At 50.7% G+C, this 25341-nt stretch overlaps 1 protein-coding gene and 1 long non-coding RNA gene across 3 annotated transcripts in view; one reads left to right on the plus strand and one right to left on the minus strand.

Annotated features, from left to right (window-relative positions):
• The first annotated feature begins 541 nt into the window (after nt 1-541).
• Ccdc60 (coiled-coil domain containing 60) overlaps nt 542-25341 on the plus strand; it is a 139121-nt gene continuing 114321 nt past the window's right edge. For both annotated transcript variants that reach the window (XM_046456500.2, XM_058583161.1), the window contains exon 1: nt 542-1034. In XM_046456500.2, coding sequence (XP_046312456.1) covers nt 945-1034 — 90 coding nt within the window. In that variant the 5' untranslated portion in view covers nt 542-944. The remainder of the gene's footprint in view (nt 1035-25341) is intronic.
• Nucleotides 6675-11806, minus strand: LOC124100859 (uncharacterized). Its single transcript, XR_006854435.2, has 3 exons — nt 11310-11806; nt 8600-8849; nt 6675-7844 (listed from the first exon to the last, which is right to left on the minus strand). It is a non-coding gene; the product is annotated as an uncharacterized LOC124100859 (long non-coding RNA).

A 25341-nucleotide genomic window follows, 5' to 3' on the forward strand; every position in this document is an offset into this window, starting at 1 on the left:
ATATAAAACACTTAGAACAGGGTCTAGCACGTTCTTAATAAACATCAGAGACAATTATATTCGTAATACACACGTGTGTTTATATGTACGTGTGTGTGCGTGAATGTATACCTGTAGAAGGGCTTTGAAGGATGAGCAGAAGTTTCTCAGGCAGGAAAAGGGGAGAATTAGGCCTCCTGGGTTAAGAATTGCCAAAGCCACCCGTTGTGCAACACACACACACACACACACACACACCCCATCAAGGCACAAGGAACCACTCAGGGGTTAGCAGCAGGATGAAGCAAAGGTCAAAGGGAGGAGACGTGTAGAATGGTGGAGGAAAAGAATCCGGATCCTTAGATCTAAGAGGGGAAAAGTAGACCTTAGAGACCGTGGCTCTCCCGCCAGCCACCTGCTCAGAGCCTGAGTGCAGCTGCCAGGAGTCGGCGACCCCACCCCCTCCAGCCCCAGCCAATGAGGCGGCCCCGCCTGGCGTCCCGTTGCCCGGCAACCGAGGGGCCCCCCCCCCGCACCTGACTATTGGCGGCTGCGCCTCTTACCCTGCCTGACCACGGCTGGGCTGGGCTGAGCCCCGCACTGGGGCCGCCTGGATTCTTGGACTCTGGCGGCAGGATGGGGATTTTGTTGATGGAGTTTTATTTTCTTCACTTTATATTCTATTTTGCTTATCGGAGGGAAAAAGATACGCTTCTGAAGATGGGGGAAGTTTATAAAAGTTTGTAACTTTCTGAAAAGTAAAGATTTCCACCTTAGCCTGATTTCGTCGCCTCGGGACTTCCTTATCCTGTTTGTGGGACACTCGGATGATTTGTTTTCCCATTCCTCCTCGCACAGAAACCCTTCTGGGGGGTTCTGTGTGGCTGGAACTTGGGAGTCAGGGAGGAATTTCTGGAACTCCTCGAAAAGTAGAAGATTCTGGAAAAGCCTGAGAGATTTCCAAGATGACCAAGGTGCCGGCCACCAAAAAGATGCAGAGTTCCCCCAGCTCGGGGGCCGTGTGGACCTGTTATGATTCAGACCCTCTGACACAGGTAGGTCTCCCCATTCTGTCCAAACAAAGAGAAGTAGGTATTCGCCACCAGACCCAGGAGGGAGGGGAGAAGGGAGAAGAGTCTTGGTGTGATTCAATTGTCCAGACACATCCCTGTCACTATTCAATGGTTGGTTTCTCCCAGACAATGAAAACACAAATCAGAACAGTTCACTGGGACATCCTATTAGCCAGTAATTCCAAAATGATGGAGTAAATTGGCAGTGACACCGTAGAACATCAGAAAAAAATTAAGATGAATGGTAGGTTTGCCGTCGCAGAACTGATTCCCAGAGATCCACTGGGCTCGGGAGATGTGCGTATTCTCTCTCAGTGTTGAGGCTGCAGGGCGTCAAACTTGGGGGTTTGGAGGCTGGGCTTACTACTCGTCCTCTGGGTGACATTGGACAAGTTGCTGAACGTCCCTGAGCCTTTCTTTGCTCCTGTCTACAAAAGGAGAACAGGAATGAGGCAGAAATAGCTGAAGAACTAAACACAATCAGATATGGAAATCGACTAGCATGATGCTTTTGCTTGCTCCTGTGTACATGGGGTTGTCGATTTGAGTGATAAAGAAAATTTGGCATGTCGTGAACGATCCAAGTCACGGGTTTCTGTTTTGAAGTGATTGTAACTGGGTAGGCCAGATTTATAAGTGTGCCTTGGTTTGGAACCCTCAAGTCCCTCCGTAGTCATGAATCAGCCACATTAGGGAGAGGGGCGATGCTGGTCCACTCTGGTCTATCCACAGGGGCATGCACACTGTGGCTCAGAATCATGGCCCAGGAAAGTCGGCCCATGGGGAGTCAATGCACACAGGGGAGCTCACCAGTGCTTTGCACATGGCCCCAAGTGTCCTCTAACTGATCTTCTTGGAAGATGGACACACCATTGTGCACTCCTCTTGCTCAGCCCTCTTGGTGAGATCCGTCTGCAGGAGGCAGCTTTGCGAATCTCCTTTCATCTCTAAATGCTGCACAGAAGTGTGTTTGATCCAAATGGCCCCCTTGGGGACTGAACTTCCCAGGATAGCAACCAGGGTAAGAGAGTGAGGAGCCAGTTGGCGGTTTCAGTAGCAGCCGGGAGATCAGAGCAGGGTCAGCTGACAGGAACAGGCTGGGTCTGCCCTGGATCTGCAACTTAGCATCCCCGTGGCCTTGGACAAGAGACAGAACTTCTCTGCAAAATGGGGATATTACAGTCCCTCTGCATGAGATTGCTGTAAGCATTCAGTGACTCAATGTAGGCCACCAGCCCTTAGGACAATTCCTGACCCAGTAAGTGCTGCTAAGATTTTAATTGTATGGATACCCCGTTCATTCAGCAAAGATTCACTGATTCCCTGTTATGTGCTCCGAACTCTCTTCCAAGAACCTCACTGCCGAGAGGGCCTATGTTTGGGGTGGGGAGTGAAGGAGGGAAGAGGCAGGTGATTATAATGCAAGGTGAATAGTGATGTGGTAGGGAAATAGCCTAGGGTCTCATGGGAGCAAAGAAAAGGATAGCTAGCTCAAGACTTGTGTGTGTGTGCGCGCATGTGCGCGTGCTATTTGGGGAGGAGAGAAGACAGGTGCCTATGCAACTCTTCCATTCAAGGATAGAGAAATGAGGAATATGGAGGAAGATACTGAGGTCAGAATGCCACACAGACCCTGTCTCTTAGATCAGAAGGCACTGATTAACCTAAGATGGGTTAACTAGAAAGGGAAAAATCACAGGAAACCCTGTAGACAGCGGGTGGGTTGGTCATCTGGGGCAAGTAAAGCCAATGATAATGACAGTTGTGCCCCAGAGGATGATGGTTGGTAGGGAGCTGCCTTGGCCGACCTTGGCTCAGGTGCATGAGGTACATTCTCGAAGGCTTCCAGGAGCAGATCTTTCTTGCTCCAGAGTTCCGCCCCCTCTCTATTTCATCATCCATTGGGCACCACAGGGGATACCGGGAGAAGCTGCAGGGCATGATCCAGGAGTTTCCAGGTTTGTTTGGAGCAGAGGAAAAAATACCTAAAGAGTATAAGAAAATGCCAGGCAGCCAGTAGGTGTCCACGGGGAGCACTGTAGGAGAGATCCGGCATCCCAGAGGAGGAAGGTGTGGCTGCCCCCCACCCCTGCTGCATGGCCCTAGGGTCCACGGCATTAGCTCCTATTGGGGGGGGGGGCAAGTCTTGGGGAAACCTTGAAGCCCTCTGAGTCTAGACCTTTCTCCTCCTCCCAGGGACAAGCTTTTCAGATCCTAACTAATGGGGGGCAGCACTTAGAGCGTCTTCTTGTGGTCTTGTTTTTGTGTTGTTGGTTTTTTCTTCTCCTAGGCAGAAGAAACATAAATATGCAAATCCTCCACTTGAAGGTCTTCTGTGGAAGAAACCTTCCAGCCTGCCCCCCCCCCCCTGTTGTGCTCCCTAATCTGTTTAAGGGAATCCCTTTGGGCTTTGTTTCCCACAGAAGCAAAAGAGAAGTCTAATGGGATTAGCCACAGACCGGATGGAGGGAGGAGCAGGCTGCTGTGTGTGTGTGTGGGGGGGGGGGGGAGATGACTGTGAACCCACAATTTTCATCTTGGAAAAAGCTAGGAAGGGGTGGGGGGAATGAAGAACACCTCTCCCATGTTCTAGAATGGGAATGCTATTGGCCAAAATCTAAAAAGGTGTGGGATCCCTGAGGCAAGCTCGGTCTCTCAGGAACCGTGTCATTAAAAATCCAGAGAGAAGAAAGCACTCCCTAATTTGGGCAGATCCTAAGACTTCCCGGTTCCGGGGGTTCTGCTCATATTCTAGCTGGGTAACTAAAAGTAGAGATTCTTCAGCAAACTATGTGGATGTGAACCCCAACTCTGCCGCTTACTGGGTTGCATAACCTCTGGCCGGTCAGCCTCGATCTCCTCTGCAGGGCGGGTGTGCCATTTTAAGATGCATCTTGATTATGTTTTAATGAGAGGATAAGATGTGTCCTGGTTTCAGAGATGTTAAAACATGGGTGGGGAGGGATGTGCATCTTAGAAGAGGTGAATTATAGCTTAGCCACCATGATACGGTCGGTCGGTCCTTTAATCCTGTTAACAACCTCCATGATGAAGCTGGTATGGTCTTGCACCCGGGGAGACGGACACTTGCAGAGCGCCAGGGTCTAGTTCTCTGCTGAGAAGTGAGTGGGCAGGGCTGGGGAGCAGGGGACAAAGCAGACAGAACCCTAGGTATGCAGAGGACACAGACCTGCGCGTCTTTTCTCCACTCCCCCCAAATGATGAAGGAGCGTCTGCACCAGGAGAATCTTGCTCTGCACCCAGCTGAGCCAACCCGAATCCCAAAAGGAGAATCAACACCTTTTAGAAAGACTTTCCCCAGCAAGGAACACCTGGACGCCCAGCGCAACCACACGCGTCCACCGAAAACGTGAAATGATTTTCTTCCCTGTCCGGGTGGAAGGAATCGCAGCCTAAAGAGGCTAACGCTGGTCCCTGGGGAGTGAGTCACGGGTCTTTGTCAGAAGTGAGCCCCGAGCTGCCTGACCTCTTTGCACTCTAACCATGGAGACCACCGCCCGCCGCCCTGCACTGAATCACTCACTGACTACCCTGAAAAAATAAAATATCCAACAGCCACTTGAGATTTAATTCTGAAGAATCCCAAACTGGCTGGACCTGTTTTGAGGACACACCTTAGACCAGAAAAATAGCTGTGACTCCTTTTCTTTCTCCAGGGGCTCCTCTGACTGCATTGTTTTGCCAACGGCAAAACTCAAAGGTCTATTTATTTCCTTTCCCTCTGTGGCCTAACGCTTGCCTTAGCGAATCTTGCTGTGTCTAATTGCAGGCCCATGTGACAGGCGGCTTCCGTCTGTGATAAATCAGGGTGCAGGCAAGAAGCCCGTTCATTACCTCCCAGCACAGGAAGAGCGACAGACACTCTGTGTGCTGGCCCAGGCCCTTCTGCAAACAGGCAGTTGCTCAGGGAGAGGAGGAGAGGGGCAGAAACAGATCATGGGCCCTTGCGGATGCGACTTAGAAACGCTGCCTTTGAAGTCACACAGTATGTGAGATAGTGCATGTGTAATACTGAGCCCAATCCCCAATATATGGTTAGTCCCCAGTAAGTAGTGATTGTGGTTATTAGTACCACTTGTGCTGTGTCCTCCCTTGGAGCACGGCCACCAACATTCTGAAGACCCAGTCAACCAGGACAGGCTGAGTACTCACATTACTAGCGAGGCCGTGTCCCAACTTGAGGGCAGAAAGGAAAAAGCAGGGGGCAGGAACCTAAATTTGGTTCCTTGCAGCAGAACGAGGTACCTTGCAGGAGAGAATGCCTGACCCATTTAGAAACCCCTGTTATGGAAAAGGGGACAGCCGGGTTCACTAGTGCACTCAGGAGGTTAAGGTTATTTGGGAGGCAGAGGACGGAGAATTGCACGTTCAAGGGCAGGCTGGGCAACTCAGCAAAACTTTGTCTTAAAAAAAATAAAAAATAAAAATAGAGCACCAAAACCTCAAAAACTTAAATAAATAAAAATAAATACGTACATACCTAATCATATAAATAAATCAATAGAAAACCGGGTGCCCCTGAGCATGGTTTGGGTCCCTTAGATTTATTTAACTGCCCACACATCCCCATTATTCAAATTTGGATTCCATAGAAAACCAAAAGATAGGAAGCGTAAAGAGAAACACTATGCAGCCATTAGAAAAATTTCTAGTTGCAAATAAGAGAAAAACTGGAGAAGACTGACATTAACGTGAGATCCGGAGGTAGAGGGTGCTGGTGTTGTTTCAAGAGCTCACTAGTGTCAGGGCTGGAGGGTCTCTTCCTTCATGGTTACAAAGTGGCTTCCCCAGCTCCTGGCATCACATCCACCTTCTATAGAAAAGGAGAAAAGTGGAGAGTAAGAGCTGCGTCTGTGTCTTTTGTGAAGCAAGCAAAGCCTTTCCTCTTATGTCTCATTTGCCAAAACAGTGTCACAAGCCTTTTCTAGCTGCAAGAATGACTGAGAAAGTGTGTATCTCACATAGGGTAGAAACCCTGGGCGAGGGAGAGGTGGTAGCATTGGAGATGAATATTTGATGAACAAATGATTTCACAAAAATTCAAACACTGGGGGTCCCAAACCACACACACTGATGAAGATGAACCCCAAGAAGAAAGAGATCCCTATTTCCTACCCTGTGCAACAACCGATTGGGAATGTCAGGGACATTTGTCCACAGTGGTCCCATATAAAACCCATTAGAAGGTTGGGGGGATTCATTCAGCTAATGTTTACAGAGGTCCAAGCATTCTTGTAGGTGTGGGGGAGTACAGAAGGGCATGAAGGTACACACATGGGTCACCATTCTGGACCCTGGAAAACACAGAGGGCTTGAGGAATTCAGGCTTGACCAGCCTTTGCACAACCAGAGAGGGAGACCTGGTCTTGACTACCTTTCAACACCCGAACCTCCTCTCAAGATGCTGCCTTCAGCTGCAAAATTCAAAGGCTGCAAGAATCCATAGGGGGTGCAGTGGCGAGGCGCACTCCCATGAAATCTGACAGAAGCCAATTAAACCTTTCTTGGGCTGAATACACCAGCGTATTTTTCTCGGAGATCTTTCTGACAGCTAAATCCAAAAATCATAATCTCTAGTAATGGGATCCCTTCTATCACGAGTTGGTGGCATCTTCCCTTCTACATTCCTGTTCTCAAACTCTGCGGAGGAAATTTCTTGCGGGGCTCAATCTTGATAGAAGGTTATTTCTGCCTACCTTGGAATTTTATGCCATCGGTAGCTTTAACTCAAACACCGGCGTGTCTGGTGATCTCTCTGCAAGACTGGAGGTGCCTCCGGGTTTCTGGATTTTGCTAAGAGGGAAGGCCACATTGGCAGGGATGGTTTCTGGGACAGGTGCAGGGTGGTCAGAGTTCCATAGTGAACCGCAGCTCAGCGGCAGGGAGACAGAGAATCCTCCCCATTGTAGACTGGTACGTGGTCAGGAGCATCTCCTGAAGTGTATATTGTCCCCCTCCACGTGACAGATGTTACGAAGGCACCAACAGAACCAACTCTGGCGTCTTCTCCCAAGGAACCCACAGTTCTGTTGGAGAGAATATTAATAAGGAGCTATGAAATTAGGAGGGCAAATGAAATGCACCAAAAAGAAAGAGCAGCCGGGCACGGTGGCACACACCTGTAGTCCCAGCGGGAGGCTGAGGCTGGAGGATCGCGAGTTCAAAGGCAGCCTCAGCAATTTAGTGAGGCCGTAAGCAACTCAGTGAGACCCTGTCTCTAAATAAAACACAAAATAGGGCTGGGGATGGGGCTCGGGGGTTGAGTGCCCCTGAGTTCAATCCCTGGTACGCCCCCCTCAGATAAAGCAAAGAATGGGCAGTCATCCCTCAATGTCCCTAAGGGATTGGTTCCAGGACCCCCTATGGATACCAAGCTCTGATGATGTTCAGGTCCCACCTCAGAGTGGCACAGGATTTACACAGAACCTACGCACTTGAGATACTCTCTAGATGGTTTATAATAATTAACGCGACCTCAGAACTCTGCAAACCGTTGTCAACTGTCTTATTCAGGGGCTGATGACAAGAAAGAATTCTGTACATGTTCAGAACACGCTCAATTTTTTTTCAAAGATGCTTTATCCATGGCTGGCTGAACCCGTGGATGCAGAACCCACAGATACAGAGAGCCAACTACTTTCAGGAGCTTAGGGGTAGGAACAAGTTCAGTCTCAGCAAGAGGCGTCAGGGAAGCCGACGGATCTGAATCTTGAACGCTGGCTGGATACAGACAGGGTGGGACGAGATGCTGAGCCAAAGCTGGAACCTACCCTGGAGGTAGAGAGGAAGGAGATATTACCTTTCTCCTCCAAGGAACAAGTTCTTCCAGGGTACCTGGGATGTGACAGGTGCATCCCCCACCCACAGAGCCCAGCAGATCAATCTTGTCATTCATTCTCTCTCTATATATAAATAGATCTATGCGCACATTCAAAGTGGCCCAAGTTTCCCTCCCAGAGAGTTGCCAGATTAGGGCGGACTTTGCTCCATTGATTCCCGTCAAAGGGTTAAATAATTGCAAAAGTCAAATGGGATTCTTCTTTACAGAGGTTGGGTTTCAGCAAGGCACTAGGGACCCCATGGGCAGTTCTATGCATTGATGGAAGGTAGGCAGCATCCCGGGATGCGGTCCCTCCTGTGTGACAACCAAAGATGTCTCAAAATTGCCCTCAGCAGGTCAAATGCTCTGGCTGAGAGCCACTAGCGGAGGAGCCCTGAGGTCCCGAGTACCTTTCCCCATCTAAACAAGTGATGCTCTCCTGCACCCAGTGTGGGTCTCTGCTCTCCCCCTCTCTGTTGCCCCTGGGGTCCAATCAGGTACTCGAAGGGAGGTGTCCTGCCTCCCTCGTCAGGTGACCACCACCTGGTCCCCAACACCAGCGTTTCTTCTCTGGATGGTTCCGTCAGCCCTCCCAGCGCCCCCCTACCATCCCTCTGACTGTCTTCCTACCTTGTCCTTCCCTGAGTAGAAGCACTCCAGTGCTCCCCCCACTAGTGCCCCCAAAATGAGAATGAGTGGGACTCACAAGGCTCTGCACAGTCTGCCCCCAGCCAGGTCCTCCAGCCCCAACCCTCCTCAGGGGCCAAACTGGGTTTTCCATAAGACATTGAGCTTCATCTTCCTCGTCCTCCTGGGACTTGTACTTTTTTCCCAGTGTTAACTGTGGCTTCCTTAGCGAAGCCTTCCCTGAACACAGCCTCCTGAGCCACCTCATGTGCTTCCTGGAGCCTTGAAATTCGCCCTCATAATCCTCTTCCTTTGCAAACCGGAGGCTCCTTAAAAGACAAGAAATATGTCAGCTTTGATCGTTGCGGTAACCCTAGTGTCGCACAGTAGGTGTACAGTTAAGACTAGGATGACTGGTTCCATGTCTCTAGGGTTGACTTGTCTCATAGGCAGTTCATTAGCATCAAAGCTTGGGACCTGAAGAGGAGCCTATGGTCCAGGTGGGACCTAGGAAGGGAATAGGTTAGAGCTCCCCCTCAATATCTCCTCTGAAATAGCCCGATCTTGATTGGTCTTCCATGGCAAGAGGTTCCTAGAGCTCCCAATGGTGATGGGGCAGGTATCGCCCTGGGTTAGGAGGCCTGGTTCCCAGATCTCCTACTACTTGACTGTTTACCTTTGGACAACCCACTTAACCTCTCTGATCTCTTCGTCTTCATCTGCAGAAGCAGGAAAGGCTCTCTGCAAATTCCTGGGCTCTCTGGTCACCCAGTGACTCTAGAGAGCAGAGTCACAGCTGCCACTTTTCTGAGCATCTGTGCTCAGCATGTAGAACAGGTGCGATCTTAACCCCTGTCTGAAGAGATGACCACGGTGAGCTTTGGAGAGGTGGCCAAACCTCCCGGGGAAGCAATCAGTGGTGTCGGGATTTGAATCCAGGACCCAACCGCTACGGGGAGCCTGAGTTAAGAAGGCAAGCCTTGCAGGCCATCGTGACAAGGGACAGTAGACAAGGATCTGTCCAAGTGGGGCTTCTGGGGAGCAGTTTTTGAAGAGCCTGTCAAAAAAAATTCTGGCAGAAAAAGGGAAGTGCCAATTTTCGCTGTAGGCAATGCAAACAAGAACGTGACAGTGCCTGTGACCACAGACAAGGACATTTGCATTCACTTGAGCTCTTGCTAAAATATGCCATCGAGTTTCTGGCAGAGAAATACGGCGAGGGATGGGAGAGAGAGAACAGAGGGGGGACAAAAGTCCTGTGTGCGGCTCAGAGTCATCGTTCTAAGTGATGCTCATTTCCGCGAAGATTTATAAACCGCTTCTAATTAGAGCCACCTTTCTAAGAAAAAGCATATTTGGATCCCGGGTCAATATGCTGCCAAGACCAAGCAAGATAACAGAGAGGATGTGAGGCCCGGCTCATGAGGGAGGAGGTTCTGGGGCGAGCGAGGCCGAGATGTTGATCATCAAAACAGCTTAATTGGGTTGAACAATTTGGGTAAATATCAAGTTAATAGGTTCACCCTGAATCTAAGCTCTGACCCACTGATTTTTTTTCTACCCCCCACCCCCCAAAAAAGGTAGCCTCCCCCGGCGCTTAGAAGCTGTGAATTAAATAACTCTCTCTCTCTCCCTGTCACCACCGCCTATTATGACACCTGACGATATCTGCTAGTTGCTCCTCTGCTTCTTTTAGCTTAATTATTGCAACAATTTCATCTGTTTAAAAGGAGGAAAAAAGAAGCCAAGCGAGCCCCCCACAAGGTCCCCAAGAGAAAGCAGCCTCCCAGCTCCCGTCCAGCCCCACGGCCTCCTGGTTTCACGAGTGTCCGTTTCTCTGTCTGCCCTGCGTGGTGACGGGCATCTGTCTGCTGACTGTGTACTTTGGGTCAAAAGGTCACTAAACAAGATTGGGGACTCAAGGGTCCAGGTGATGTCTGCAACCCAACGCAGGGGGTGGCGAGGACGTCCCCAGCTGTGGATGACAGGGCACGTGGACTTGGTTAGGGGTCTGGGGGTTTTCAGCACAAGGCCATTTCCTGAAGGTTCTGCTTTCCCAAGGAGGAGGAGGGCTTGGTCCCCAGAGCACGGGGCATCCGGCCGATGGAGGGGGGTTTTGATAAAGAACTTGATCTCAAGTGGCAGCTCATTAAGGAGCCCAGGCAGCGTGATTTCTTCACTTTCCAGAAGCCTGGCTCTCCACAAACCATGTTATTGCCTCCTAATGGGGGGGGGGGGTAGAAGCCAGGAAGGCCTGCAGGTCACCGGAAAAGGCTCAGCTGCGGGGAAGGCCTGGGTGAGGGTGCCCTGGGCTGCGCCTCCCGCCAAGGTCACCCCGCCAAGGTCACCCCGCGAAGGCACTGGCTTCCTGTTCCAGCAGAGGCAGGACTCAGGCCAACCCAGCGAGCCCAGGATCCGTCTCTTGGGTGGAGGCAGCAAAACAACGTAAACCAACAGATGGCCCCCCGCCCCAGGTCCGAGAAACTCCGAAAGTGGGGACCGCTCACCTAGAACCAGAGGGTCCCAGAGAACCCTCCAAGGGCCCCTTTTATTGATCTCGCCGAGAGTTTGGAAGCTGTGCATTAAATAACTCCCTGTCCCAGCTCCAATCTCCTGGGTCTCTCACTCTGCCCCCCCCGCCCCCCCCCCCCCCCCCCCCGTCTGCAGCCCCTGTCCTGCCACCTCCCCACAGTGAGGTCACCAGAACCCTGGCTGCCCCTGGAGTCTGAGCAGCAGCGTCCGAGCTCCGGCTCCGCCACTTCCCAGCTGTACGAGCTCGGGAGACTCACCTCTCTCCTTCCAGGACTCAGTTTCTTCATCTGCAAAATGGGGGTAACCATGGCCCCTACTTTTAGTGGCAACTTGGGTAAGCAGGGTACCCGGGTCGAGACGGCTGGCCGGGCGTGGGCTCCGTACTTCAATGTGGTCTGAGCATCTAGATTTTTTTTTTTTTTCCTGTTGGTTGATTTAAAAAGCAAAACAGATGCTGACTTGGGTCCCGGAGCACATTCGTGGCTCATTTAAAACAAGGCAGATTAGGAAGTTCCTGCTGTGGAGAAGCTGTCCTGAGTCTCTCTCGCTGTCTCCTCCCTTCCCAGCTCCGTGGGGCTCCACAGTAACAGCCCCCGTCCTGCACCTGCTGGTACAACTGTGTCACCACCAGCAGCCATGAGCCCACTGGATTAATGATCATGGATTCCTTCATGCCCAGCCACCTGCAGCGGCTGGAGGATCACGGGCCAGTCAAGGCTGCTGGAAGAAACGCAGCAAATATCTGTTGACTAAACCCGTCCTGCGTCCTTGTCAAGTCCCGGGCCTGTGACCCCCTGGGATCCACCAGCTCTGAACCACACGTATCCTATGGGAAAAGCGTCACTCTGGGTGGTTTTCATAAAAGTTCCCCTGGTTCTCTTCTTCTAGGTTTTCTGGATGATTCCAGAATATTCTAGAAGTCAGTTCACCGAGACATCTCCTCCCAGACACCCAAAGGTGAAATCCCTTTGAATATCTGTGCTCACGAGCATCCCGCCGAGTTTCCCGGAGAGACTGTGCCCCTTAATTTATTATTGGAACAAGGGGTCACCATTTGCTTCTTTCTCATTTCATTCATATTTATATCCATTTACCCATAGTTAGTTCATGCGAAATTTTATGTCTAGAATCTGTTACCTTCTCAAGCCATCTTTCTTTCTAGAAACTCTGGCTAAGAACTCCTGTCAGTCTTTCACCCGACTTCAGATCTTCCCCTCTAAAGTCTAGGACAGAACGTCCCCAGGAATCTTCTCAGTACAATTCCAGTCCCCAGACACAGATCCCGTCAGTCCCTGAGCTCACAGTTCCCCTCCTTCCTGGCTCCTGGTCTGTTTTTCACTTTATTCCTGTGCCTACTCAGAGACTAAACCCCCTAGAAATTCCAATGAGATCCACCCCAGAGGCTTCACATCACCAAGGCCTGCGGAACTGCCCTTTCGTCCCCGCAACGTCTTGCCTTGGGACCCTTTTGGCACTCTCTTTCATTTTCCTGGGTATCCTGAAGTCTTTTTCCGTCAGTAGATTTTTTTTTTCTCCCAAATGACTTTATGCTCCCCCAAATGCTTTTAAAAAGAAGTTTTATTATAATATGCACAGAGAACAGTGCACGGGTAGAATTGTACAGGTTTATCAATTTTTGCACAGCCAGAAAAGACCCAAGAAGCCTTTTCCACAAAACCAAGAGACAGAGCATCTCCTGAACCCCCAAACTCTCTCAGACTCCCTGAGAGGTGACCCTGTTACGTCACTGTGAATCATTTGGAATTCCCTCTTGTGAGTGCCTGTTTGAGTCTTCCGTTTTTAAAAAGTGCTTTGTCCTGTGTTATTGATTTGTGGGAGTTCTTTACATAGGGCAAGCACTGGTGCTTTGTCACGTGTGGGCACATATCTTCCCCTGGGCCTTTCTGTTCTTTTTAAGGGTGCCTTTTGGGAGCAGAAAGTCTTAAATTTAAGAAAATCAAATGTATCGATTGTTTCTATCGTCGTTGGTGCTTTTTTTTTTGGCATTTACTCCAGGATCGACAGACATAGTAATACCAATATTGCTGTAAACAGCCGGTTTTCTATCAATGTGTCCCCGCATTTCCTCCCCTGATCCCTTCATCCTTTCCTGCGGGTCCCCGATTCCATCTGGAACCAGCTTCTGGAGTCCCCAGATTTGCTGCAGCTTGTCTCTTGGTGCTGTGCTGTTGCTGATGAGAAATGCCACCAGCGTGTGTGTCTGACCCTGTCCTTATTTGCTGCAAGCTTTGAAGGACATTCTTGTTGGACACAGAGCCATGGAAGGGCGGGTAGGAGGATTGTTTGCTGTTTGTTGGGCCCTCGGGCTGTCCTTCCGTCGTGCCTGGCTTCTGTAGTTTCTAAGCCCTCTGCATTTCCAATTCGGAGCATCTTCTTTTGCTCCCACGGCTCTCTAGTGTCTTTGAAAATATGATGTTTGTGTTTTTACCCTTTTTCTTTCTTTTTCCTTGTTGCGATGATAACAATAGGCTTCTCTCTCTGCCAGATCCTACTCAGAAACTGGACCCACACCCTCCTTGTCAGGGACTCCAGGCTGGGACACGACACTTGGCTTCCCTTCTTCCTTCTCTGATTGATTTTACCGTTTTGTTTTACTCATTGATTCTTTTGTGTGTCAGGGGGTACCAGGCATTGAACTCAGGGCCACTCGACCCCCGAGCCCCATCCCCAGCCCTATTTTGTATTTTATTCAGAGACAGGGTCTCACTGAGTTGCTTAGGGCCTCACTGTTGCTGAGGCTGGCTTTGAACTTACGATCCTCCTGCCTCAGCCTCTCGAGCCGAATCTTTTTCATTCTCAACCAATTTTTGAGGTCTGGACATGCATAAACGTGAATGCGCACACTAAGTCTACAGCTTAGAGGTTTGACCAGCATCTGTACCCACGAGCCACCAGCCCAGATGAAAGGCACAGGCGGGAACAGGAGGCTCCCGTGGTACCTGTTGTTTGAAGCACGAGGGGCACGGGCTGTCACAGGCTGTCACGGGCTCCAACAGCAGGAGGACTTAGGTTAGTCAGGGATTCTGAAAAAGCTCCCCAGAGAAGCTCTCAAGAGGAGGTGGAGGACGAAGTCCGGCTCGGGGTGTGGAGCAAACTCAGTGGACACGGGAGGCAGATGGAAATGAACCCATCGCTGAGCTTCCATCCTGGGGGGGGGGGCAGGTCCTGGGATCGACATTTCATTTAATCCCAGAACAACCGTGAGAAGTGCTTGAAGCAGAGGGCGAGTCTCTTGGACATGAATGACCGTCCCTGGTGACACCATCCGTGGTCACAGCAGGAGTCAAACCTGGCTCTGTCTGGCTCCCAAGGTCATGTTCAGCCCGGACCTGAGGCCCACCCTGACTAGCCCCACTGGAGGGAGATGGAAGGAACCGGGCAGACTGCAGAAAGGTCAACTGGTCCCTGACACGTAGCAGACACCAGAAAAAGAAAGAAAGAAAGAGAGCATTTCTTGAAAAACTAAACAGGCAAGAAAAGGAAGCACTGGACCGCAGCAGCGCACTTCCTGGAGATGCATCACCCTCCTGCCTCACAGGGTCCCCGTGCCATTCGAGTTGGGGTCTTCTTGTGCATTTGTTTTCTTGTTCTGCTGTGGTCAGAGGCAAGAGCTGAGAGCAAGTGGGATCAGAGAAATGCCAAGGGGGTTGACAGAGCAAAGCGCAGAGGGATCCACCGTTAACCAGAGAGAGAGACACACAGAGAGAGACAGACAGACAGACAGAGAGCCGCCAGGGGTCTCGTGCGCAGCCCATCTGTGGGTCATTTGTCCTCTTGTTGACTGGGAGAAGGGAGCGGAACCCCAGCGGAGGCTGGCCTCCATGGGAGGCACCTAACAGCCAGTGGAGGCGGATCAGAGGCCGTGTCTCCCCAGGAAACTCAAAGTGCAGGCCACAGTCTCCTCGACGGTGGAGATGCTATGTTGAAAAGACCCCGGGTCCCCGCCTGGAGTCCTGGGGTCTCCCTGAAGAGGTGCAGAAAGGGCTTCTTACAAAGCCGCTTTACAGAAACTCACGCACTTCATCCCCAACCCGCAGAGGGGACGCCGTCTCGTCCTCACCTTAAAGAGGAGGAACCTGAGGACCGAGAAGCCCAGTGACTTGAGGGAGGGTGAGGGACCCGGAGGCCCCATTTCCTTCTACCAGAGCCAGGACTGCGCTGCCTCTTGGACCCACACTTCCCAGGGGACGGGGACAGGGGAGCCTCAATATCAGGCATGGGGTGACTGACTCCCAGACTGAGGTGGGGTGTTGGAGAAGCCCCCCCCCCATCCCACTTAGAGAAAACTGCCCTGGGGCGACTCCAAGAGGAGGTCCCCGTCATCAGCAGAGAGGACCTAAGAGTCTCAGATCACCCCAGCTAATGGACGAGAAAACTGAGGTCCAGGTCAAGGGCAGGGGGGCAGCGAGGGTCTCTCGGAACAAACACAGCCCTGACCTGTGGGATCAGGCCAGCCACCCCAGGTGGCATTTCGAGGCAACAATGCAAGTAACAGAAAAGGCTTCGTGGCCCTCGCTGGGGTCCAGCCTTGTTCCTGGCACTTTCACAGGGACTGACGCATTTGGCCTCTGAACGGCCCTAAGGAGACGCCCTGACGTTCCTCCCTATTTCCCAGATGAGGAATTGGAAGGCAGAGGTCCTTCTTGTCCCTTCAGTCCCTCAGAGTTCCCTCTCTGCACGGTGATCCCGTATCCTGTAGCCCTGAGCCCCCCAAACTCCGCGTCGGAGGGACCCTCACGTGTTCCTTGGACAAGGTGAAATGAGGTGTCAATCAATCTTGGTGCTCAGGCTCCTGAGCTAAGCCCGCAGAGCTGGGTCTCAGTCTGGGCTCTGAAACTGACCACGGCGACGGCCGCCCATCTCTGAGAACATCAGAGGCTCCAGATGTGCGTGATTTATATCTCAATAAAACTGTCCCCAAATTATTATCTTTTTAAAAAAATTGAGCTCTGGAGCAAGAATCCCTGGGTTCGAGCCCCAGACCTGTCACTTTGTAGCCGCACGCCCTATAAAGTCTAGAGACCCGGGACTGGCTGGGGAGGACAGTAAATGATAATGACATGCTTAGCCATCAGTATGGCCAAGACATGGGGACAGCCACTGACCCTTTGCAAGATTCCGTGGAGGTCCAGGGTGCCGCTGGAGAGGGACAGGGATGCCCAGCAGGGACACTGGACTTGGACTTACCTCTCAGCCAAACAGTCAAGAATGACACCTTCTGACTTCTGAGTTCAGCGTGTGGCCACCGGATGCCCCCCTGCAGTGGCAGCAGGGACAGCAGACCCTCCCACCCTTCCCTGACCCATTTTTCAGAAGACATAATTAACACGAGTTCACCAACGTGCCCCAGGAGGGTTTCCATGGAGACTCCCTGCTGTTGATTAGCACTTGGCAGGTGGAGCGGCTCTGCGTGGGTCCAGGCCCACGGCCACTTACTGGCCCTTTTATTTCTCATACCCCCAATTTAATGGGTGCTCCTGATGGCTCCTCCGCTGCGGTGATCTGATCATTCTGCAGGTTCCCCCCCCCTCCCCTTTCCTCCTCCTCTTCTTTGAGTTTTCCCAGTTAATATCCCAAGAGAAGGGGAGAGATGGGGGAGACCTCCTATTCTCTTGGGTGGCGGAGGAAGAACCGTGGAAGGACACTGACCATGCTGACCGCGTGGCGAGGACAGAGCTGGGGATTCCAGAGATTTAAAAAATAAAATAAAATTTAAAAAAAGGCAAGTTTGTTCTTGAAGCTGAAAAACACAGAAGCACACACCCTTCTATGGGGCCTTGCTCGCCACCACTGGAGGGGTGGGTGCTCAACCCAGGCCTGAGAAGTCTCCATATTTGGAGAGAGAGAAACTTGCAGTGGAGATTTGAAAATGCAAAGCACAGAGGCTCATCTCCAAACAGGTTTTGCTTTCAACCCAGAAAAGGGTAAAAATTGCAAGCGGAGGGCTGATATATGGCCGTCCCAGGGGGATGGAGAAGCTCTCTAGTGTTGTGGGGTTGAAAGACATTTGGACCTCATTGTATTCCTTAAATCCGTGTGGCAGGAGGGATTCGGAGGGCTGCCGGAGTTTAAAGTCAGATGAGTCCTCGAAAGCTGACATAAGCTCCCTAGGAATCAGCCTTGCCAGAGAAAGAGTGATGTGCCGTGGTTCAGAGTATGGACTTACTCACTGGCTGTGCAACCAAGGGCAAGTTTCTCCACCTCTCTGAGCCTCAGGATCTCCATGTGTAAATCAAGAACAATAATGGTACCTACCTGGTGGAGTTGCCATGAGGATAAATGGGTTGACGGGTTGAGGCAGCATCTGGCATGTGGTAACTATCCCCGGGTGATAATTGCGATTGTCCCCTGCCTTTGTCTCTCAGCACAAGGCCTGGGATGGACTAAGTGCCCAGTTATTGGTTGTCAAAAGGATGGACGTGGTGACGTGGGGTTCAGAGGTCTTTCAAGGGCATCAGGACATGTGTCAGTCACCCAGATTTTTTGTGGGTCTGAACCCAGTTCCTGAAAGCAGGAATTTCAAATTTAAATGTCTTCAAGGCCCAGGGAGGAAGCAGATGAGGAAAGTCAGCCAGGGAATAGGGACACCAGGCCCCACCTCCACGTCAGCTCAGAAACAGGGGTCCCTCAACCTGCCCCAGCCCACCTGACACCCGCGCCACCTGGGATTCAGTCCTCCACACCCCCTACCCCCACCCCCCAGCACGCAGATCATTCCAAACAACACAATCAATTCTTAAAGTTCAGTGTCTCTCCAACCCACGGAATCCATAATGAATTAAGGAAAGCGTATCAGACATCATCACGCACTGTTGTTAAGTTCTGGGCAAAAAAAAAAAAAAAAAATGCCAAATGTCAGGCAGCCGGCCGGCGCCCCGGTGCGCAGCAGCGTCTGGGAGCGCGGCTTAACTTGTCATGATAATGAATGGCCCTGCGCGCACAGGCTTGGGACTGGATTCCGAACGATCAGGTCAGGCTGGGAAAAGAAGCACCTCGCAAAGGTGACACCATGTACCCCGTTTACAAGGCAGCGATCCCAGGCACGCAGTGGACAGGGGCGAGAGGGTCCCTTCCCACACAGCTCCTGCAAACTGCATGGGGGGAGGGGGCGGGAAATCTGTTGGTAGAGGTCACAAGGGTGGAGCGAGTCAGCTGTCCCCGCCCATCTCGGGAACCTCTCTGGCATCCTGCCATCAGCCTAGGCCTTGCAGGAGATGCATCTGCTCCATAAAAACCACCTCTCCCTCTCGGGCAGTTTGGTGTAAAATGTGGGACCCTTTTTGTTCATCAACAAGGGCCCTGGAACCTTTATGCCTCCGCTGTGGGACACCTGGTCTCTCCTTAGCTGATTCCATGCTTCAAGCATCTCATGTTTTCTTCATTGAGCAGCCATTGCTGGGGGACCCATTCCTCCTATAGGAGAAGGAGATCACAAAGCTGTGGTGACATCAGCGAATTAGATCCTTGAGACTGTTGTGGGGCAGATGGCTCAGAAAACACACCAAGTCCCAGGTTTGTCCGAATTGCAGAGTCTTTATTGAGCCTGCCTGCCGGGGACTGCTCCCTGCAGGACCCATAACTGTCTCTGCAAGGAACAGCCCCCAGCGTGAGTGTTTTAGGATGTTTAAAGGCAAAAACCACATCCAGGTTGGTGTAGCTGCAAGCAAGCAGGCACAGGAGCTGGACTGGGCAGCCACGTTGGTATTTCCCACAGGACTTCCCAGGTTGGCCCAGCAGCAAGCAAGCAGAAGGGAAGTGGGGTCAAAATGACCCTTAGTTCCGTACAAGTTAGAGAATGGCTACTAACGTCTGGACCATCCACCTCTGACAAGGTCCATTGCCCAAGAAAAATGGAAACCAAAGAGAACAACTGTATAAGCATTGCTATTTTGTGGCGCCAAGTATGTTATGAGAAGTAACTATTAATGGGTCCAGAGGCGGGGCTTTCCCACGGGAGAAGCATTTCTTACATGATATGGAGTCTCAGGGTAAAATGGAGTCTGTTTGGTCATTGCCCATAGAGCCTGGCCCATAACAGGGATGATTAGAAAGCACAGGACCCCAGAGTAATGCCCGTGTCCCCTCTGGGGGAAAGGGAAGGCAGAGCAGAAATCTAGAGAATTCCAGGGATTTGTCTAAGGAGCCTAAATCTCAAACTTAGTTCCCAGCCTATTTCCAGAGTTTAGATGGAGACGTGGCTCAATGAATAGTGGTGGAATGAATGGATAGAGGATGGATGGATGGATGGATGGATAGATGGCTCCTTGCCTTTCATTTGTCAGGAAAAACAACCACCTTTATAGTCGGAGCAGGATTCGAATCCCAGATCTACCACTGACAGGCTGTAAAATCTTGGACAAGACGCTTTGCTCTTCCAAGCCTGAGGATTTCCCACCATCCTTTGGGGCCTGGCCTCGGAGACGCTCCTAAACCATTGTTTAGAGTTTCTAAAATAAACCCAGCATCCATGCAGTTCTCTGCGCAGCTTCGCTTTCTAGCCCCAGAGCTGTTATTTCTTCAGGATTTGGTGTCTCTCCAAACCTCCAGAAAGACACTGCCTTGGAATTCTTCTGCACAAGGCGGCCAGGAATCCCCCACCCTGTCTCTGGAAAAATAACAAGAGTTGCAGCCTCTGTCCTTTATTAAAAGGGCTTCTGCTGAGTCCCTGTGATGACCCCAGCCAGGACCCTCCCAATCTGGTGAGCCTCAGGTGGAAGGTGGCATCAGGACACAGGGGTCAGTCAGCCAGGGGGCAGCTGAGCATTGGTCTCTTAAGAGTTTGGGGGTTGAATTAGGCTGACCTGGGTTCCCCCCAGCTAGTGGGAGGAATGGGCTCCTCCACCTGAGAGCTTTGCCTCTTCACCTCTCTTGTTCTCCTAGGTAAAGTGGGGCCACTGAGATTTGGGGCTGATATTTAGGACTGAGACAGCTAGGAGCCACCCTCTCATAGCCATGGGTCCAGGGTCCTGGAGAAACAAAGATCAAGACAGGGACCCTCATAGGACAAAACCTTAGTGATTTGATCGACATCTGGAGAGTCAGGCAGAACCTTGGTCTGAACCTTCTAGAAAGCACTTCTGTCTTCAAACATCCACCAAGGAATTTTCACTCTGAGATACAAACGGGTGGCTGGGCCCCGATTTGATCAGCTTGGCCTTGTTGTGACCAAAAGACCTGATAAGAGCAACTTAGAGGAGGAAACGTTTATTTTGGCTCATGGTTTCAGAGGTTCAGTCCGTGGTCGGCCGACGGACGCGAGAGTTCCACCCACTTGGGACAAGATAGAAACCCCAAATGGTGAAGGCGTTCTTGCACCCACTGTCTGACAGGGTCACAGCGTGGGGGACCCTGTAGTAGGGCCACACCATCTGGAAACCGGAGCCATGTGGAATGTTAAGAGTTTTGCTTATGATACTCATGATACGGATAACAGGGCACATGTCAATCAATAATAGAAGTACGCAAGGCCTGAGATGGCAGGAAAATTCCCAGAATGAGACTAAGGATACAATTAAGACGTGCCCTGAGCTGTGTTTCAACATATCTCAGGATACAAACAATAGTGTTTTTCCTCAAGCCTGAGCAACAAGAAATGTTTATCCAAGGTTAACAACTTGCACTAAGCCTCCCCTCGACCCCGCCGTTCTAAGGCCACAACCTGTGCAACATACATTCCCCCCACCAACAGACCCTCCTTTGCCTTACACAGGAATTCATGATGAAATTGGGAAACAACACAGTTAATATTAATGGCAAATGGGCTGAAGTGCAGAGCCTGCCCTTTAGTTAAAGAATACAAAGATGTAAGACTTGGTGTACTTTGACCAAGGATCAGGGAAACTCTTTAAGAAAGCAGTTAAATAGGTCATATGAAAAAAAAGGAAATGACCTTGGAAATTAAAAGTAGAATAAAGTTAACATAAATATATTTTAGAGGCACTTCAGAGTAGTAGGCTTTTTAAGGAATAGACTTTCACTATTTTAAGTGTGTTTTACTGGGATTTTAGTTTAGAAAAAAAGAAAGCTTACCAATAATCATAGGTATGCTTTAAAGTTAAAGGTTAATGAAATAATTACAGGTATGCCTTAAAGTTAAAAGTGAATAATAGGTCTGGAGACAGGTAGTCAAGTTGCGTCGCCTAGCACCTGGTGATTGAGGTAAAAATGTAAAAGCTTAATCACGATTGGCCAAGATTATAGGAAAATATTTGGAACAATGTACTCAATATCTTAGGTAATCCATACGTGTCAGAAAAGATTGTAACTCTTGAAAATCATGTTAATCAAAGAAGTTTCAGGCTTTGAGGCTATGCATTAACTACCTGAAAAAACACCTGTAGAAAAGGTGTATATATAAATAAAGGCCCCTCCAGGGGCAGCAGATCTTCTCTGGAGGCTGCATATAACTTGCAACCTGTATGTCCTGTCTCTTCTTTCGCTGACGCCACTCCTCCTTCAGGACCCCTGGGGTTGGACCCTGGCGCCCAAAGACACAGGTGTTGCTCCAGCCACCTACCTGCCAACAGTCCCACATCAGTGGATTGATCCACCAATGGGGTTACAGCTCTCATAACCCAGTCTTTTCACTTCTTGCTTCGGCTCACACCCAAGCTCTCAGGGGATACCACACGGCTAAGCCCTAAACAGGATCCTCCTTAGCGGTGGCCCCCCAGGATGACTTCAAAGGGACGGCCACTCTTAATTGCTCACTGTGTGTTGATTTCCCTGGTGCATTAGGAGACCTCTGATGAGCACTTTCATGTTGTGGACTTTGTTGCTCAAGAAGAAACTAAAATAGACACTCGAGGGTTTTATTGTTGTTGTTTAATGTTAATGTAAAGAAAAATATTAATAGTAAAAGATGTGCCCGAGGGTCACAAGAGATGGTGACTAGGGAGGGATTGCATTGTGGGAAAATTGGAATCGGGAAGGAAATGTCATAGATTTAAGTGGCAGAGTGGGTTGTGTCCTCTTTACACAGTATTGAAAGGCAGGCAAGGTGGCTGACCTTGACCTACCCCTGAAGCCACTTTAACTCCCTGGTACTATATGCGGAACTTGGGGTACTCCTCCAATTAAATGCCTAGGACCTAGTATTTGCTCAATAAACAATTGCTATACCTATTATGGAGTTCAAGAGGAGGCAATTGTAGTTGATTGAGCTGCAGGAAAGCTGGGTTCCAATCCGGCAGAATCCCACCTGCAGCTGTGTTACTCTGAGCAAATTCCTTAACCTCTCTGAGCCTCCATTTCCTCATCTGCAGCTGGGGATTTTCTTATCACAGTTAAAGGACTGTCACGAGAAGCCCAATCACTTACTCACTCATGCCTATTTGTGTGGAATCCTGAGCCTGGCGTGATAGTGAGCAGTTTCAGGCAAAGAAGAACAGACGGTGCGCTCGAATCCATGCTGATGGGGGTTCCCACTCCAGCTCTCCCACCAACAAATCTGCAAATGTTGACGAGGGGTTTCCCACTGCGTTTCCATAGTCCTCTCAAAACCCCAGCGTGGCATGGCCCCCTTTCTCACCTCCGTGGTGGAGACAGGACACGTGGGTGATTGACCACCTTTGCACCTTTCATCCGTCATCCTGACAGCCTGGGAGGCCTGGAAAATGAACTCAGGATTCCAAATGAACTTCCGCCATTCCCTTTCTCCCTCTCTTCTTTGAGGCAATCAAGATTTCTCCAAAGGAAACATGAAAAGAACCCCATCCTTCTTCCTGCCAAAGATGGGTGGTTTTGCTCAGGAAGGGCCGGGAGGGGTGTGCACAGCAAGGGTCCATCAATGCGGAGGTCAGACACACTAACTTCACTAACTTCGGGCTTCCAAGAGCTCTGGATTCTAATCCTGGCTCTGCCGCTTTCTGGCCGTGACACTTTCATCCGGCCATTTAAAAAATCCCAACGTCTCCCCTTCCTCATCTGGACGACAACACAGGTGCTACTGTGAGTTATCCTGAGGATTAAATTTGCTGAATGTTAAATATACTGTGCTCACCGACTCCTTGGGGCGGCCACAGAGAAACAAGGTGCGATGCTATTATCATCCCCATTTTGCAGATGAGAAAACTGAGGCCCAGGGCAGTTAACCAGCTTGGCCAATTCGGAGGTGGTAAGGGGTACTGCGAGGAGGGGAAACGTTATGAAAATACTGAGTGTGAATACAGAGATCTTTGCAGTCTAGGCAGGAAGGGCGCTGGAGGGAATGGTGGGGTTTAGGGACAACGTCTCTTAAGAACGTGCCCGGTGAGGTGCTGATAAATGTTTAAGAACCAGTTTTCTGGGGGCTGGGGAACCTCGTTTGTGGGGTTTGTCAATTGCTGTAGTAGGGATAGAAATTCCTGCCACTGATTTCAGGCTACCAGTGGCCGAACAAGGAGTTAAGAAGGAAATACATGCATGGCTCGCGTCCCTGGGTGATGGCTTTTTTACAGCCCCCTGTGTTTGATTTGGTCACCCAACATAATGGAGCGTGGGTCCGTGAGTGTGTGTGGGGGGGCAGTGTCCTTCCTTGACGCCAAGGGCTGCCTTCCCAGGACAGACAGATGTCCGCAGGACGGCCAGGAATGGAGGTGCCGATGGCTCCGATGGCATAAAAATTTCATGGGCTTCTGGTGCAGGCAGGATGCAAATTGGGGGCTCCACCCACAGGGCCCTGGAGCCAGCATTCAAAATGAACGAGGCCCCCAGCTCCTTCCCGCCATCTCCCCTTCTCATCCGAGCTCTAGGTGCAAAGTCTGACAAATGTAAAGCCACCTAATTAACTAGCCTATCGCCTCTTTAAAATACTTCCTCTCCTTCGGGGAAAAGAGCAGAGCGGTAATCAGACGGAAAGGTCACATTAAACCAAGAAATGTGACTGTGGGAAGTGGGGCCCCCTCTCTGTGTTTCATTAACAACAAAGAAAACATGGCCACCTTCAGGGTCCCCCCACTTCTGACATCGCAGTGAAGCCGGGCCAGCAAGAGATTTGTCAGGGATCACCCTGTGCTAGCTAGAGAGGCCGAGCAGGGGGCGCCTCCAGCCCTCCATGAGGACCTTTCTAGGAGAAGGAGGACTGGCGAGGACCCTCCAGCAACAGTACGGCGTTGAGAAGATCCTGGCCAGCTCAGCTCCGGGGAGCGCCAGTGTCAAGACCGCTCACTTAGGCATCCCAGGTGGGGCAGAAACGTCCCTGGGACATGCACAGTGCTTAGCCATTGGCTGGGCTGTCCAGGGAGCCAGTGTCCCACACCCCAGTGAAGCAGGGGGCTGTCACCTGACCACATGTCTTGCAGAAATGCGGGCAGCTCCCCCAGCATCCATCCGACTGCAGAGCCTGTGCTCTCGTGATGGGTGACAGAGTAGAAGCTGTTGGCCCCTCAGTCACTCGTAGCTTGGTGTAAGCACACAGAAGTGACTTCTGCTTGGTGGTTCATTGGGTCTGTTCTGGATCCTCCCCTAGATCCCTGTCCCTCACCAGTTTGCCCTGGGTATCTCCCTCAGTGGGGCCACCTCCCAGGAATCATCTCCATTTGGGGGAGTGGGGTCACTTCCCCACTGCAGAATATCGAGGACACTTTCCCATTGCCTCGTCCCACTGGCCCCTCAAAAATCTGGGAAACTCAAACAACCAGTTCTGTTTCCTTTTGCACAAATAGTAACATAAACACATTTGTCTTGTAAACAGTTACAATGTGACAGCATTAAGAACTGAAAGCATCTTTGACCATCATCCCAAACCCATGCTCACCCTAGAAGAAGGTCCCGTTTACTATTTAGCAAGATTCCTTCATTTCCCTGCCTTTTCTGTGCAACTAGTAAATGGGAAAACTTGGAACCCAACACAGGATCATTTGGTTCCAAAGTCTTTCCATTTTATCTCTACACATTTTCTCCTACGCTACATGTAACTACTCCATGAATACAGCCTCCTACAGACTTTGCCAAAGAGCATAAAGAAGTGCTTGGGACCTGCCAGCACTGTGCAAGGTCCCTCGATGAATCTTACAACAGCCCTTTCAACCGCTATTAGACCATTTCACAGACGCACAGACGGAGGCTCGGGAAGACTGGATAACTGGTGGTAGAGGGAATGAGCCACCGAGATGGAGTTGGAACCCAGACCTGTTCATGCTGTTAATGGACATGGCGCCCGCCTCCCAGGACGTAGCTGGCATTGGCTCTCCCTCCAACAAGAGGCAAGTGCGCTGCTGAGATTGATTTCCTTTGCCAAACTCCCCAAGGCACGAGCCTAGATAACGTTCCAGGCAAAGCCCTCTGCGC

Source organism: Marmota monax, unplaced genomic scaffold (genome assembly GCF_021218885.2).
Source record: "Marmota monax isolate L192 unplaced genomic scaffold, Marmota_monax_Labrador192_F-V1.1 WCK01_AAM20220418_F8-fsc00185, whole genome shotgun sequence".
Lineage (NCBI taxonomy): Eukaryota > Metazoa > Chordata > Mammalia > Rodentia > Sciuridae > Marmota > Marmota monax.